This window comes from Tinamus guttatus, unplaced genomic scaffold (assembly GCF_059628265.1).
Source record: "Tinamus guttatus ecotype Peru unplaced genomic scaffold, ASM5962826v1 Tinamus_guttatus_pri_ptg000004l, whole genome shotgun sequence".
In the NCBI taxonomy this organism is placed as follows: domain Eukaryota; kingdom Metazoa; phylum Chordata; class Aves; order Tinamiformes; family Tinamidae; genus Tinamus; species Tinamus guttatus.
The window spans coordinates 9016325-9032089 of NW_028288538.1; the positions used below are offsets into that span (position 1 = coordinate 9016325).

General features: G+C 41.1%; 1 protein-coding gene across 2 annotated transcripts in view; it reads right to left on the reverse strand.

Moving 5' to 3' along the window:
• The window catches only part of ADAMTSL3 (ADAMTS like 3), a 176366-nt gene that overhangs the window by 12298 nt on the left and 148303 nt on the right, over window positions 1-15765 (reverse strand). For both annotated transcript variants that reach the window (XR_015914404.1, XM_010213962.2), the window contains exons 20-22: window positions 12224-13304; window positions 10025-10152; window positions 9614-9742 (exon numbers count right to left, since the gene is read on the reverse strand). Coding sequence is in view for 1 of the 2 variants with exons in the window: in XM_010213962.2 (XP_010212264.2) it covers window positions 9614-9742; window positions 10025-10152; window positions 12224-13304 (1338 nt within the window). In the remaining variant the exon portion in view is untranslated. The remainder of the gene's footprint in view (window positions 1-9613; window positions 9743-10024; window positions 10153-12223; window positions 13305-15765) is intronic.

A 15765-nucleotide genomic window follows, 5' to 3' on the forward strand; every position in this document is an offset into this window, starting at 1 on the left:
AACACTCTGTAGGAAGCAGAAAGAGCTATTAGGAAGTAAAGCAGGGGACCAGTTATTGAACATTCATCTTCCATGTTATTTCATGTTATCATCTCTTCTACTATAAAGCTGGAATTCTTAGAAATTCAGTATTTATAGATAACTCGTCACTCGAACTTTTAATCTGCCAATGACTTTGGATTTTGAGTTCTAATTAGATGACTTCTGAAGGTGCTTGGTATTAGCTCAGTGGGATGACTTTGACTGTTGCTTCCCTCCTCCCAGATATTTGCCTGCAGGAGGATTCTTTGCAAGCTGCACGTGGGACACTTTATTGCTTGCACTCTGGTTGATTGGCTGCTGCAGAGGGGTTCTTTCACAGCTCCCAAATCCTAAATAAATCACTGGCTAACCACAGAAGCAAACAAATGCCCAGGGCAGGGGACAGCTCGGAGCAATTCAAATGCCTTGTCCTTGCATTCTGTTTCCTTGTCTAAACACACCAGCGCCCTGAAGACCAGCAGAAGGGGATCCATGACAGGACCTCACCTGAGCTGGGACCCCTGGAAAATTCTGCCATATCAATTGCTAATTCGGTCTCCTTTCCTCACAGATCATCGTGGTGTATTGCTTTACAGATGATGTCTTCATGATGTGGAATAACCTTTAGGAACAACTTTAACTTTTCAATCACTGGCTTAGCACATTCAATGCACACCTCAAGTTTTTCCTTTACTGTAATAGGAACCAGATATATTTTTTGGATCCTACTATTTCACTGAAGGAAAAAGCTGCCCGCTCCATTTTGTCTAGAAAGACGGGAGAGAAAACATTTTCCTGCATGATCACAGATTATATCCTGAACAATTTAGCAACTGTCTAGTGCTTTTACGCTCACAAGGTTACTTTTTTTTTTTTTTTTGAATAAGACGGCACAAAACAAGGTACAGATCCACAGACCTCACAAGGATCCAAAACCCAGACTGTCCCTCAAGTTTCCACAAAAAGTTTTTTAACACTTTGAAAAATCTTATGGAATTAGGAAGAGGTCCTGTTTTAAGGGTCTTTTTTTCATTACGTCCCAGCTTACTGGCTACAGTACATCATTCTCAGGCATGTTTTTCCTTTATGATGTATTTTCCATGGCCATTGAGGGATGTGCACTTACTGCAGAGATGAGCTGGGGAGGTGGTGCAAGGATGCTGAGCTGGTTTAATCCAGGGCTTGCGTCTGCAGCCAGTCTACCCTCAGTCACGACAAAATCCTGCAGGCCAATTAGTGCCAAATACAGGCCAGAAGCAGAACAGTTTAGATAGGACTGAGGTCAAAAGATTCAAAACTCACTTTCTCCAAAACACAAAAACATGAAAATGCTCAGAAAGATTCAAATTTAAGCTTTTGTCCTGAGCCTCAATCAAGCTTCAGTCCAACCTGCTCAACAGCGTCACAGAGTCCTCACCCTGCTCTCAGCACAGCATTCAGAAAGGCACATCATTCCTGGGATTTAAGTAAAATATTTTTTCCTTCCAAACTTGGTCTGTATCCGAGAGTTTATCCCTGAAAAGTCACCATGTCCCTACTCTTCTTGTCTGTTATTTCAGAGACATATACAGCCTTTCCAAAGCCTGCACTGCAGCTCAGCTTGCAGAAGAAATCTGCAGAATAGCTTTGACTGTCATTTTAAGTTCGAAACTAGGGTATCTGTCACACACACCCTTAAGTCAAATTAAATTGCTAGCAAGTAATTCCTCTTCCTGCCCCAAGGGCCTCCATACAATTCTCCTTAGGGGGTGGAAATCATGCAGTACCACACGCTCTAGAAAGTAAATCAGGCCACTTCTCAAGTGAATGAAGTGAATAAATGAAAGGTCTAAGGAGCAGAAGTGTGGACAGAGCCGTGCAGGACAGTCCAGCAGCCAGCCCAACTGAAAGGCCCAATGAATCCATCCAGGTGCTGCCACTTTAGGGTGCTGTCACTTGCAGAAAATGGAAAAAAATCTATTTAAAACTTATCAGCTTTTATATATATATGTATTCTATAGAGAGATATAGATATAGAGACACATTTAGAAGACATAGCTGCATGCTAGAAAAAGGGGGCCTCTAACCCAGCCAAAGAGCACAAAGGGGACACAAAGCCCTGAGGCACAGTGCAACACCGGGCCAGAAACAAGTTTTTATTGTGATGTACTATCACATCTGCAGATAGACACCCAGTAAATGGATTAAACAAAGCCGGCAGGAGAAGAATGTAAAGCTCCTTTACACGCTTGGGTGAAGCAGCAGGTACACTGCAAGTTCTTTGGGACAGCTTCAGCTTATCTGCGTGTTTACAGGGCCAGTCAAAGCCCCTTTCCTGCCATAACTCTCATGAAAGACACTGACTTCCTGCACTTACTGTCATTTCTGGAATTCCTATCAGGAAAAACTCTTACTGTTGGAAGATACTCAAGCAGAACTACTTTTGAAAGTGCATTTACCTTTTTAATGGTCTCTGTGCTTAACAGTGCTTCGCTTAAAATCCCTTCTCATAACATAGCCCACAGCACAACTCCAACCTGCAGTTACCATGACTTAGTGATTTAGCTACACACAAAACAAACAAACAAAAAAACAAATGCAGGACGCCTCAAAGCTTGCTATCAAAACGCAAAAAAAAAAAAACCAAACAACCAAAAAAAAAAAACCAAAAAAACCCAACCTTTTCTGGGCAAATCAGTTAAGGCCTAAAACCTGTGCCTTATCTTTTAACATTTGTGTCATTAAAGCTTTAATAGTTTTATAAGGATTAAGGTTTCTTTTCTGAAGAGAAATTAAGCAAGAAGAGGCCAAACCATTATATGATTTTTCCTTATATTATCATACTTAACTTTAGCAGCATAAGCAGGACTTGACATGTAATTCACCCATTTCTACACAGGGCTGAATTTTACTGCAAACACTTGGATCTCCTTTACACAATGAGTGATTTGCCCTGAGACTCCCCCTTCAAGATCCCTTTAAGGATTGTGTAGTATTTAACCAGTCGACTGGTTAAATAAGAAATGTGTGTTCAGGATTATTAGAAAAATGCTTAACAGCTAATTCCATTGATTTTTAAAATAATTCCCTCTCACTGCTTTATTTTTATGTCCTCCGTTCTTCTGACTAAAAGACATTTCTACTGTTGCCGCTGTCCTTTCTGGAACATTTTTAAAAATGCAATTTTATTGTTCAAATTTAACACATCTACAAAAGCTTCTTCTGCAAAATGACTATCTATTGAAATGAGTCAGAAAACACCAAATAACGTTCAAATCGGTTTCTAGACCTTCTCTTCAGGGGGCAAAGGAAAAAAAAAGTGTATATTCCAATTTGCAATCCTGGAAGACATTCCCTATCTACATCCAAGAAAATATTACTTACAAGTAGAAGAGGTCCTAGTTTGATCCCCAGCCAGGACAAAGAGGAGAAGAGGTAGGAGATGGCTCAAAGCCACCTTTGTTTGCTTCATACCCCACCTCCATGCAGATGCAGCTGAGGATGGACCCTAAGGTATCTCCTCAACTAACTGCCAATGGTTCAGAAACCCCGAATGCAGTTTAGATCCCAGGGATCCAAATGGGACATTCGTCAGTGATTTCAGCAAGTAGCAGAATGAAACAGTCGCATCCTATGGCTCCAAGTCAGGAAAGCACTTAAGTACACGACTAAATCCATCCCTATCAGAAAATGTGATTAAATTCATGCTTAAAATTAAACACGGCTATAGCTGTGCTTCATGAACAAAGACACAATGCTGACCTGGGGCCTTATTAGCCTTCAAAGAAAAACCTTAGAATCAGAATTTTGATCTTGCAATGTACCTAAATCGTCTGATGTTAAAAAGTTCTATTATAGACCTATAGACCTAAGCAGCCATAAAACTTTAAAATTAGTTTAATCTATTTTTCTGACCTCAAACACAGGTTATTTTCCACTAGCACTGGAGCAACTCTAAAATACTCAATGTTCCATGAAAAAAAAGTCATTTTCCACCATGAGTGGCTCTGGGACAGCAAATGTTATGGAAAAAAGCTCCAGCTCCGGATGGGACTGTGAAACACATGTTTAAAAAAAGAAAAAAAAAGAATCTGCACTGTAGGGTGCCCTTAAAATATTCAGTGTTCAAAAACAAATTTCCTCCAACCTTGAAAGCCCTATGAAATATTACACACTATAAAAATCTTGGCCTACTAGCTAGTTGCTCTAAAACATTGGATATGTCTTCAGAAAATTTTTCCCCCAGCTTTGTAGAATCTCATAAAGTATTCTGTATTTCCCATTCAAGAGTAAAGCAGAACTGTGCTGGCAGAAATCACATTTTGCTGTAGTTTTCTAAAAGTTTACCTAACTTTAGAGGCCAGCTTTGCATGTCATTTTTCAGAGGAAATGACTCTGGGTCAGCAGTGTACACAACGAACGTCCTCTCAATGTTACTTCTTCTACATTCACAGCTACGGTGGAATTAGCACAACTCGCAACATGATTTCTTCAACATTTTCCTATTTTCTCTAGCAGAAATTACAATATTCCTTTACATTTATCTGAGTTATGCTGGAGCAAATCAACTCCTAGGCTATGCTGCTCGGGAAATGACCAGCACAGAGTTTGCCAGCTCCCGGGGAGCAACAGACCCGGACTGAGCTGGAGGGAGATGCTTTGGCACTTGCTGAGATGTTCCACCCCCTGATCTTCCCCACTTTCCCACAGTCTCTCAAGGCTGTTCCCTCTGCCTATTCCTACCACCCAGGCAATAGCCTCTTTTCCTATGAGGTATGAGCAGCTGGCAGGATTTAGGTATTTATGGACATCTGGTGATTTCTTCAGAGGGGTGTCTGAAGCAGCAGCCCTTCTCATCCCACCCTTGCTACACCTCTCCCAGGTCCTCTTCAGTTCTCTGTCAGCTCCAAGAATTGCAGAAGTTTAGGGCTAAGATTTTATTTCCATTAAAAAAATACTTTAAAATTAGCCAACAACTATGTAAGAGGGCTGAATGGAGTAGGAACTCAAAACTAACTGCTAGACTAAACTCTCTAGGGGACCCCCAACAAGGACGTGGTTGGTGCAAATTAGGGCAATCCTACAGCATGTCACTGGAGACGGCTCTGCCTGGCCCGTTAGAAAAGGATCTCACATACTTAGAGCATCCAAACTGGATACTATGCTTGATTCAGAGAGCAGTCACGGCTGCATCACTGGGGACTCAGACATTTATGGTCCTGGGGGAGATATATAATCAAGGACTTGAAGCAGACATATATTCCAGGACTTGGATAACGTAGTACACAGGAATTGCCACTCTTAATCAGACCTGAAGTCTATCTAAGGCAGCACTGCGTGTCCAGTGGGCAGCTGGCTGTCTAGGGAAAGAGCATTAAAATCACAGCATTTAGGAACTGACTCCCCCTCAGTACCTCTTCCTGACTGCCTAAACGCAGGTGGCACTTGGACCATCTCCCCTGTTATTTTTTCTCATGCTTCTCTTCTACCTTTTCTAGCATTGCTATACCCTGTTGAAATGAGGTGACCAGATCTGCAAACAGGAAGCCCCATGGGTTTAAACAGTAGCCAAGTCACACTTGCCAACTCGTCTTCTAGTAGCGCCAACTTGCCTTTACGGCCACCACGCAGGAGGAAGCAAGACACAAACCAAAGCACAGGGAAGTGGAACAGCTCTAAGATTGGCTCCGAAGCTTACACCTCATCCTAACTAAAAGTCCAATAGATATGCACTGTAATAAAAATAGGCTTAATAACAAAAGATTTTACATTATTATATTATTTTATACACTATTAAAAATAGTGCAAGTATACATAACCCTGTTCTCATGAAATAAAGCTGTACTTAACCCTATACATCTTTGAAATCCATTATTAAATACTTTAAAATTATTTTAAATAACTAAAAGAAACGAAGAGGCAGAAGCCTATGTAACTAAATTGCTCTTCTTCTTCACTGACATGACTTCGGAGGGGTTAAACACAGAAGTCAAAGGACAGCATCAAATGCAAAGTCGCATTTGGATTAGTGTGGGTAAACGAAGGAGCAGATGGAAAATCAAGCTGCTGCTTTGTCCAGACGTGCTTCAAGACCCCACAGTGCCGGCAAGGAGCAGGCCCATCTTTGGGAAATGTGTGCAGAAAGATGACCCCAGGTCACCAGGCTTGGCCAGCTGCAACCAAAGCTGTATCGATGTTATTCTTAGCGAGCCAAAGCACGTTCACTAGTGTGAGGAACTTGGATGAAGCTTTTACTCTTAAAAGTCTGTCATCCAAAACATTTCAGAGATGCAATATAATGTGTGCATAACGCCTTCTCAACCTGGGATAGTTCTCCTCTCTCACCAGCAGGCGGCATCCGATGCACATTTTATATATTTTTTTCTTTTTTTCCTATTTTGCGTCAACTATGAACTCTCAAAGCTTCACAATAAATGGAGTCTGACAGTTTTAGTTTATTTTAGTAATAATCACAAAAAGATCTTTTCTGCAAATACAATAAATGTTATCCAAGAGCAATTTGGGGCAATCAGTATTGATATTTATACCATGTGTGTTGATTGAAACGCTCTTGGCTGTAAGAACAGAATATGAATCTGTCGAGAATGTTATGAATATTTTCTATCATACACTCGTAGGGGACTTACAAAAGTGAATTTATTGTAATTAGCGGAAATACACTTTTATTACAAATTTGAAAAGAGAAGAGAAACTTAAAACAAGTTTCAGCAATTTTGCTGAAATATTTTTCTTAATGCCTGACTTGATGTTATGTTTTTTAGTAGGATACACATTGCCCTATAACATATCTGAATATCTGTGATTTTTAGAATGCGTGAGGAAGTCTTTCAAGAGGACAGAAAGATCCAACTGGTAACAACAAAACAAGAATAAAAAACTGCTCAGCTGGCTAACTCTGCATGTAATATTAAACTTTCTTGTTTGATGGTTTTAACGTAAAGGACATAAGGTGGCCTAATGAACCCGGAGTCCCTTAAGTGCAATCCATGTGGGTCTCTTCTTGGCTATGAATAACTAAAGGCGGTATTGTACAACCATTAGCTGGCCATTAGAGGAGGCTGAAAAGTAAATCTTTCCCTGCAGCATCACCTCCTCTCTACTTCTCACAAGAGTCTTTGCAGTTTGTTGGGTGGGCTGCTCCTGCTCCCAGCTCTTCCACTCACGATGTGCTCCTAAATGAAGCATGACTTACCCGTTTTGCATATATACATGACTTTCATATACATTTCAGAAAGAAAATTCCTGAATAGACCCTGCACAGTTAGACACAAAATGCAGAACTCCATTTATAGAATTATTCACAAAGAAAACCATGTCTTGAACAGCTATAAATAAGGATTGTAGGTTATTCAACCTATGGAAAAAACTTCAAAAGGCACTGCAGCCAAGAAGTCCAAAAGTCATTAAAGAATCCTACTAGTGGCATGGCACCAAGACTCTTCACACACATAAAACACCACATTCATTGGGCAATTACTCGCTGGGCTAGCAAGAGTCCAACAGCTCAGGTATCTGTTTGACTTCTGTTTGACTGTTAACTTGACTGGAAAATCTGCATGCGTAAGGTCTGTCTGAAGAACATTGCAGCCTTACCTAGCATTACTTTGCTGAGAAGCTGTCATCTGCAGAAAAAAACCACATCTTCTTTCTGTGTACTCAGAGGACAGGGCAGTGAGGAAAAAGTGCTCTCAATTTAGCCTAGACACCCCCACCACTAAGAGAAGGAATCTCTCTCAAAGCCGCTTTGATGTTACAGTCACTTAAGAGGTGGTCCCAACACCACCTACAGACCCAAGAGGTCCTCAGCTGGTCTACAGAGTCATGTTACATGGCTGCCTAATGGTATTTTTAATCAAAATACTCATTGTAAGGATTTACAGTGGGCTATTACTCCAGGAAGGTAGGACACTATTACTGTAAATCAACATATCTAACGAGGAGGGGAAAGAAAAAAAAAAAAAAAAAAAGAGTAAAAGCAGGACTCTAGCAGACTCAGGTTACCCGCTCACAGGAAAAGAACTTTTAGGGTTCGTTAAAGTACTAATACATTTTCTGATTCGCTTTTTCACAAATCAAGCTCTTGTACCTCTGATAATGGCACAATATGTTTTACTACACTGCAAACCCTGACATATCTTTGTGTCTCATCCTATTAGACAAACATATCAGCATAAAGTGCTATTAAGTTCAGTCTCCTGGAATTAAAGTCCATTGTGCGTTATTCTTAAGGAAGGAAAACAGAAAAAGCATGCTTACATCATTTCTTAAATTCTTCTGCTTCTAAGCTAAGTGAAATTTTAAAACATACAAGCTCTGTTTTATTCACAAACAGTAATACTTACTTCCTTGGCAATGACAGGAAGTCGAGCAATTAGATAAATCATTTTCTAAGTCAACACTGGTGTCTAAGCATAACTGAAATTTGGCTCACTAACATACACAGTTTGAAAGCACTTGGAAGTCTACGGTCCCATGTGAAAATACTAATTTATATTTAAAATTGCTAACTGCTCACCCATCCTAACAATATTAATATTAACCGTGTGACGTTAACTCTGCTAAATCTGCGATGTAGGTCAGTTATACACAGAGTTGCCAAACTATCGTTGGAAAATATTACTTCATCAAAGAATTAGCCTTGGTACAACAGTGAATAGCAGAGCCACATGTCCTAATATATGTCAGCCTGGCGCCACTATTGTATGCAGAACTATTTGCATATATTTCTATCAGTATTTTGGATTAATATTAACACCCTCTTTCTGACATGTCCCCTCAGCAACACAAAGGTAAATGGCACAATATCTTCTCGGGCAGTTTCAGTTACAATGTGCATTGTTTCTGGCTCTTCTATGCATCTGCCTCGGCATAAAAGGCTGACCTTCACCTCATTAAGTATTTGGCAGAATATTACCACTATTTATTAAGTCTTCTGTTTTAAACTTAAAAAGCAGTAATCATGAGGTTAAAAGTACCTACCTTGCTCATACAAAAGAAAATAAAAGGAAATGGTGAACTGCTTAATACTCATAGCTTCTGATCAGCCTAAGAGCTGCTCCACAGATGTTGAGCTAGACAATATCTACAGACCCTCATGGCTCGGCACTTCTCTTTGTTTCCTTACTGCAGCTGCAGACTGATGGCTCTAAAAGGTAAGTTTACTTCACTGTCAGGTTTAAAGTTCTATTAAGCTGTGGCTGGAGATTTCATTTTCAGTTTTAACAATAGTCTAGACATATGTGCATCTCAAATAGGGATAAGGAAAGTTCTCTGATGAGCAAGTCAGCTGGCTGCGCTTGCTATTGCAGCAAGATAATCATCATTCGCTTTGGTGGGCTTTACACTCCGCAGTGGAGCCTCTGACCATTTCATGGAATGAAAAGTACTTTTAAAGGAAAGCCTGTTTGAACACATACATGTGTGTATAAATTTAAGTGACAGACAGAAGAGAAATATGGCTGGTGAGGTGACATACCTAATAAAAATGACTAATGAGTAATGATTCGCTGCATTTGCTGGTTACTTTTTTCAAGACACATGGTAAACTTTGTATTCCAATATTGCAAGAAATGTCAGCAGAGTTCTTGCTTACCTTTCACTGGACATTCAACCACAATATTTGCTCCAATTCTTGCCGTGACTGTACCTCCAACAACTACAGAAAGATTGCTGGCTTCCAGATTTGTAACATTTAACGAGGAGGAGAAAATGACAGGAACCTCTTTGAAATGAAAAGAAAGAAATAATCAGTCTGAAAAGCTTTCTTTGGCTTTTAAATACAGACCAGAAATCACTCCACAAAGCAGCAGTCAGAAAGGCAGGTAGGTTAGAGAGGCTCTACTCACACCTGCTGTGGTTTTAGAGTAGCAACAAAGTCTCATTGCTACCTCTTAACTTTGGCAGAATTGCGTGGACTGCCAATCATTCCACATTGCAATGGGGACGGGTGCGGTGCATCTATGAAAAAAATACGTGTCTGATTCCACAGACATCATGGTCTTACCTGCCCGTAATAGCAAAGATGTTTCCATGTCAAAACCGAAGTCATTAACAACCAGGCATCCATATGTACCAAGTTCCCTTCGAGTAGGATTCTGAATCTGCACTTTTCCAACTGCGTCCAGGATTATCCTTAAAGAAAAGACCAGGGTTACTGTTCTGGGAGAAACTCAGTTGCTAATGGGTCGTCTTGCAAGAGTTTAGAGGTACAGCAGCAAAAGGTTTGTTAGGTGTTTACGGTTCTAGACCAGTGTGTGCAATAACCACCTGCCTCCCCTTTGGTGGCAGGGGGGAAGCAATAGGCATACACATAGAGAAGGATCTCTCAGGTAAGCCCTGTATCCTCAAAACTGTGTCCTATTTGCAGCACTTTGGAGCACAGTTAGTTTGCTACTAACTGTGGCAAGTCAGAATCCTCTGGGAACAGCAGCATGAAGAAATCAGACTATCATGATTAAAACTTTTGGCAAGAGACCCATTTCTCCAGAGCAAGCTTAGTTTTCAGCAGGATTGGGGAATTTGCAAATGTATGAGCTAATCTGACTTCCAAATTAGTGTAGCTTGAGATTTATTGTTATTATTAAACCTTGTCTGCCTTTCCTGCCATCTCAGTGGCAAGACAAGGAAGAGTAACGCTGCTGGGGAAAACACTGGAGAGAGCAGCCTGGAAGGGTCATGCTTTTCCCCCCTCTTTTCTCAGATATAAACTAGTAAGGTCCAAAAAAAATTGTAACCTGGCATTCTCTGATACCAAGTACTTACACGAAAGTAAGAAATGCACAAAAATATATTAAAAATACTTGAACCCCAACAAATCAAGCCCTCTCACGTGTGAAGAACACACAGCCTTCTTTCACAAACCTAACAGATATACAGCATGCTTCAATCCTCACATTTTGTCAGGTGCAATGGCAGTGCTATCACTAGCCTTGAAGCATGCATGCGTGCATATATACATGTATGTATGCGTGTATGTTTGCACGTTTTGTGTAAGAAATGTTACTGCAAAAAGAAGTAGCAAAAGGAAAACTACTTGCCAACATAGCCCTTAAGTGCAAGAATGTCATTCTGAGCTAAAACTAGGGCAATTTATGGAAGTAGGCATTAGGAATCAAAAAGATACTCATAAATACACAAAACAGCATCAGGCCCCCAAAAATGAAAGTATCACTTGCAACAAAATTAATGGGAAATCACGTATAGTTCACAAAATAAACATAACTGGTAGGAGCTACATGGTTCCAAAAACATTTTCGCTTTTAAAAATGGCTTAGTTTTGGTGTCTTTGCTTTAATTGATAGCTCTGCAGAAGTATATTTTTCTTGGCAGTGGGGTTAATCAGTTAAGTATGTTGAGAAATTTCCAAAAATGCCTTTATCATTTTAGAATAGTTTTTTTCATTACTCAAGAGCTAGCTATAACTCAAAGAGGCTCACACACAAAGTTAATGGGAACAGTATCAGGTGAGCTGCGAGGCTACCAGCGCCGAAGGAGAAGTATTTGTGCAGTCTTGAGCAAATATCCCAGTACCACACACTCTTGCTCTACTTATTCTTCAGGTGTCATTGAGGTAGTAAAATATGTTGTTTGCATTTTACTATTCCACTGTCTTCAATAGAAATATTTGGAAGTTAAAAAAATTAAAAAATCAAAAAAATATACATTTTTCTTTTTAAATGGAAGTTGTGTAGCTATAATATATATATATACACACAAACACACACATTAATGTTATGATGGTGAAGATATCAATGACATTTTATTTCCTTAAAGAGATAACTAAGATTTACCTTCATCTCTAGCATGGTGTAAGTTTTTAACATGGTCTCACTATATGTAGTATATGAAATTAATTCAGTAGGCTTTTTTTTTTTTTTTATCTGATGCAACTGAAATGAGTAAAGCAGCTCACAAAATACACGATTAGGATATCCACAGCATTTCACTTAATTTAAAGATCACACGTCCAATGTAATATTGTGAAAATGGACGTGTACTTGGACATCAGCAGAGCAAAACAATGCAACAGACACTTGAAACATAAACAAAATTATTTAAATAAAGACGGAAAGCAGTGTTCACACATATCTCATTTTGCAACAGTATGAGTTCTAATATTGCACAGCAGGGTGGATTTTAGCAGTCGATAGTGACATAACAAGTAATTAAAAAAAAAAAACAACAGAAAAATACATTTACTTACTTCTCAGAGGATTTTAATGTCTCGCCATCTTTTGTCCAAGTATATTTTACTTCAGTAGTACCAGCTGTTTCACATAATAGATTGACAGTACGAGTATTCTTGGTCAGAAAAACTGTATTTCCAACTCGTACAGTTACTGTTTTGTTAAAGGAAACTGCAGGAGTTTGCTTGTGCCTCATTATAACAGGAACCTTCTGGTCAAACATCACTTTATCGACAGTTTTTGAGTTGAAACGTTCAGATTCATTTGGAGATTTGCCTGTGACTTTTGTGGCAAATTTCTCATCCTGGGCCCCCTTCCATTTTCCAGTGGTCGGTTGCGGAGGCCTGGCTAGTTCAGCAACTAGTTGATAGATGAGCTGGGATGCCAAGTCGTCAGTGACTTCTCCAGTTTCAATGAGCTGACTCATGTTCCTTATCAGTTCCTCAAACTGCACCGTGCCCATGCTGTAGGCGCCTTGAAGAACTGCTGCTTCCAGGCGTTTGTTCTTGAATTCCCGAGAGCCAAATTCTTCGGCTGAATTGCTCCCAAAGGTCTCCAGATTCCTCAGAAATGGCTGGTCATTTACTTGCCTGTCACCTAGATAGAGCTCGTTCTTCTTGCTCCACATTTGCCACATTTTGCTCATTTTATGCCACTTGGCTGCAAAGCTGTTGGCCTCGTTGTGGTCCATGTTACTGCTCTCACTGGCATATTTCCTAAGATTTGGTGGCTCTATTAATCTGTTATCGGCACCAATAAGTTTGAGGACAAACGTTTCGTGCGCAGAGCCTGCAATGCACCGGTACACACCAATATCTGTAGCTTCAAGACTGTGTATTTTCAGTGAGCCTGACTTGGTGATGCCGAGTCTTTTAGAGTTTTGCAAGTGTAGCCCATCTTTTTCCCACCGAATAAGTGATTTCTGGAACCTCCGTACTGGGCACTTAATTACAACAGATGTTTTTGGAAGTAAGTAGGCTCGGCTTCCAATGGTAAAATTAATGCGCTTCTCTTGTCTTGTTTGAATGTAAACTCGGTGAAGACTGACAATTTGAGGCCCATGAGCAGAATACTTTTCTGGAAGCTTTGTTTTAATCTCTTAAAAAAAAAAAAAAAAGAAAAGAAAAGTGTTGAAAAGCATCTAATCATTGGCAGCCCTGCTAACAATTCACACTTTTCACAGAATGCTTGGCAGAGTCTTCCCTGACTTTGTTCAAGTCAAATCGCAACATGCCGAGCTTTTATCCGAGTCACAAAAACGCAAAAATGTGAACAACATGAAACCATAATATTCCCCTGTCCCAGCCGAGAAGCCTATCCTTTTTTTCTTCCAGTCTCCCAATGAGGAAAAGCTATGGACAACATATACCCATATGAAGGATACAGATGGGGTACACATACATCAGTGCATATAAGCATGTATTATAAAATCATATTATACTTATATTTCCTACTGCTGCCTCAGAAAGTCTAGGCATAAAGGGAGTGGGAAAAAATGAATCAAAAGATTTAAACACATTATCACTTTCCCCACATTTGAGCCTTGGTGAGTGCAGAATGACCTAAATAAAACAAAGCCTACCCGAAAAGTAAGGCTCTCCATGACTGTTATTTCACTTGTTGGCTGGCCTTGCTGGTCGCCTGACACATCGAACGCAAACTGATAGCGACACCGGAGGTGAAAGCAGAACACACAGCGAGCAAAGGCATCCAGTTATCACTGACCGCGGGTAATTTCTTGGGGTTGAAAGATGAGTTGCTCACAGTGTTGAGCCAAAATGTGGTGAGGGAAGGGAGGAAAGAGGGAAAGAAGTCCAGCCTTTGAGAGGCCGGGTAGCAGCCAGCTGAATTGTCCCAGGCAGACCACGCTGAATAAAGCCTCGTGCACACTGGCTATGGAGACCCTGGATATCACGAGGCTCTTCCTGCATCCTGCTCAAGGCACGTGGGCACTGACAAGTTTCCAGGGAGCTGCGTGAATGCCCACCAGCCTCTCCCAGCAGGGGTGGCCACAGCGGCACTTGGAGACAGCGGGGACAATTGCGGGATTACGGACAGCACTCACTGCTGCCAACTACCTCCCCACTCGGAGCAGCAGGAATAACCTTGTTTCAGGACCACGGCAGTTGAGAGGAACAGTGTTGTGGAGGGAGTGCACCAAGGTCTGCTCCCCTTGGGCTCCCGGCTCACAGGATGGAAGTGGCCAGCTGGGATGCGCTGGGCAATACCAGGAACAACCCCATGGCGCTGGGTGGCCCAACCTCCCGGGGTGAGCAGGGCACTGCTGAGCTCTGGCACGAGGGGACAGCCCCAGGGCGCCGGGTGACCTGGCCTGCAGGGACTGCAGAACCGCTCGCGCGCTTCCACCTGCCCTCCTAAAGAAAGCGACAACCACGCCAACGGCACGCAAATGATGCTTGAAAATCTGCATGCTCCTCACATACATATGCTCCAAATATGCTGTGAAGAAATAGGTGAAAAGCTAAATGCTTCAAGCATTCAATAAGTGTGTGCACTCCACGAACTACACCCTGGAGTGCATTCTTACGCTTATAAAACAAAATGGTTATTTTCAATGTTTTGGGTAATGAGTTCAGACCAATGGGGATATCATGGTTTCATAATTACACAGCTTTTAAATCAGTATTTGTTATCCAGATACACTGTTCCCTCAACCATTTTATACGGTACAACAAATAAATTGCTTTAGGCACCGAGTTTACTAAAATTATTAAAGTAGCGCCCTGTTTTTAATAAGTTATTGGGCCCCAAATATTTATTTTCAGGGAAATGTTCCAGTATTAAATCTTTAATTTCCAAGTCCAACTTACAGACACAGTAAGTGTAACTTTAAACACACAAATTAAAATACTTCAGGCTGTGCTCTGTTTACACTAGTTATTCCAACATGGAACTAAACCCAGCGCATACTTATAAATACGTTAACAAGTCTCATCCATTTCATTTTTTTCTTGAGACAGACCACTAGCTCTCATTAGCAGTTCAGCACTAAAGGGTGTGTATATTTTTACTGGTGACTGGCGGGCAAGGTTAGGAGTGAAACAAAGTTCAGAGTTGTGCATGGCAGGCCATATAAATACATAAGGTCATATAAATAAGGCAACATAAGTATGAATTTTCTAGATCCTTAGTATCATCCACTGCTGCAGCTGTGTGGGAGGGCTTTTCTGCAGGGTGAACCTTGCCTGGTGAGGAGGTTGTGTGCAGCCCTTGGACCTTGCGACCCACCCTCGCTGCGACCCCGAGGGGGCTGCGCCGCCTCAGGCAGGCGGCCGCGCGCCACAGGGCCGCCCTGCTGCTCTTGCCTTTTTCTCAGAGCCCACAGAGTTAGGACCATTTCTGACTTAACAGGGCTAATATGAAGTAGAAAACAGCTACAGTTATCAGTCCCAGGGTAGAAGTTCAAATCTAAAAAGCCCCAGAACGATCGTGAGATGATAAAAATACAGCAGCTCAACTGAGCCGTGGAGGCAGTGTTGTGGAGGGGTACACCAAAAGGCACCTCCCAAAGGATGCCTGGCAGAAAACTGTTCCCAGC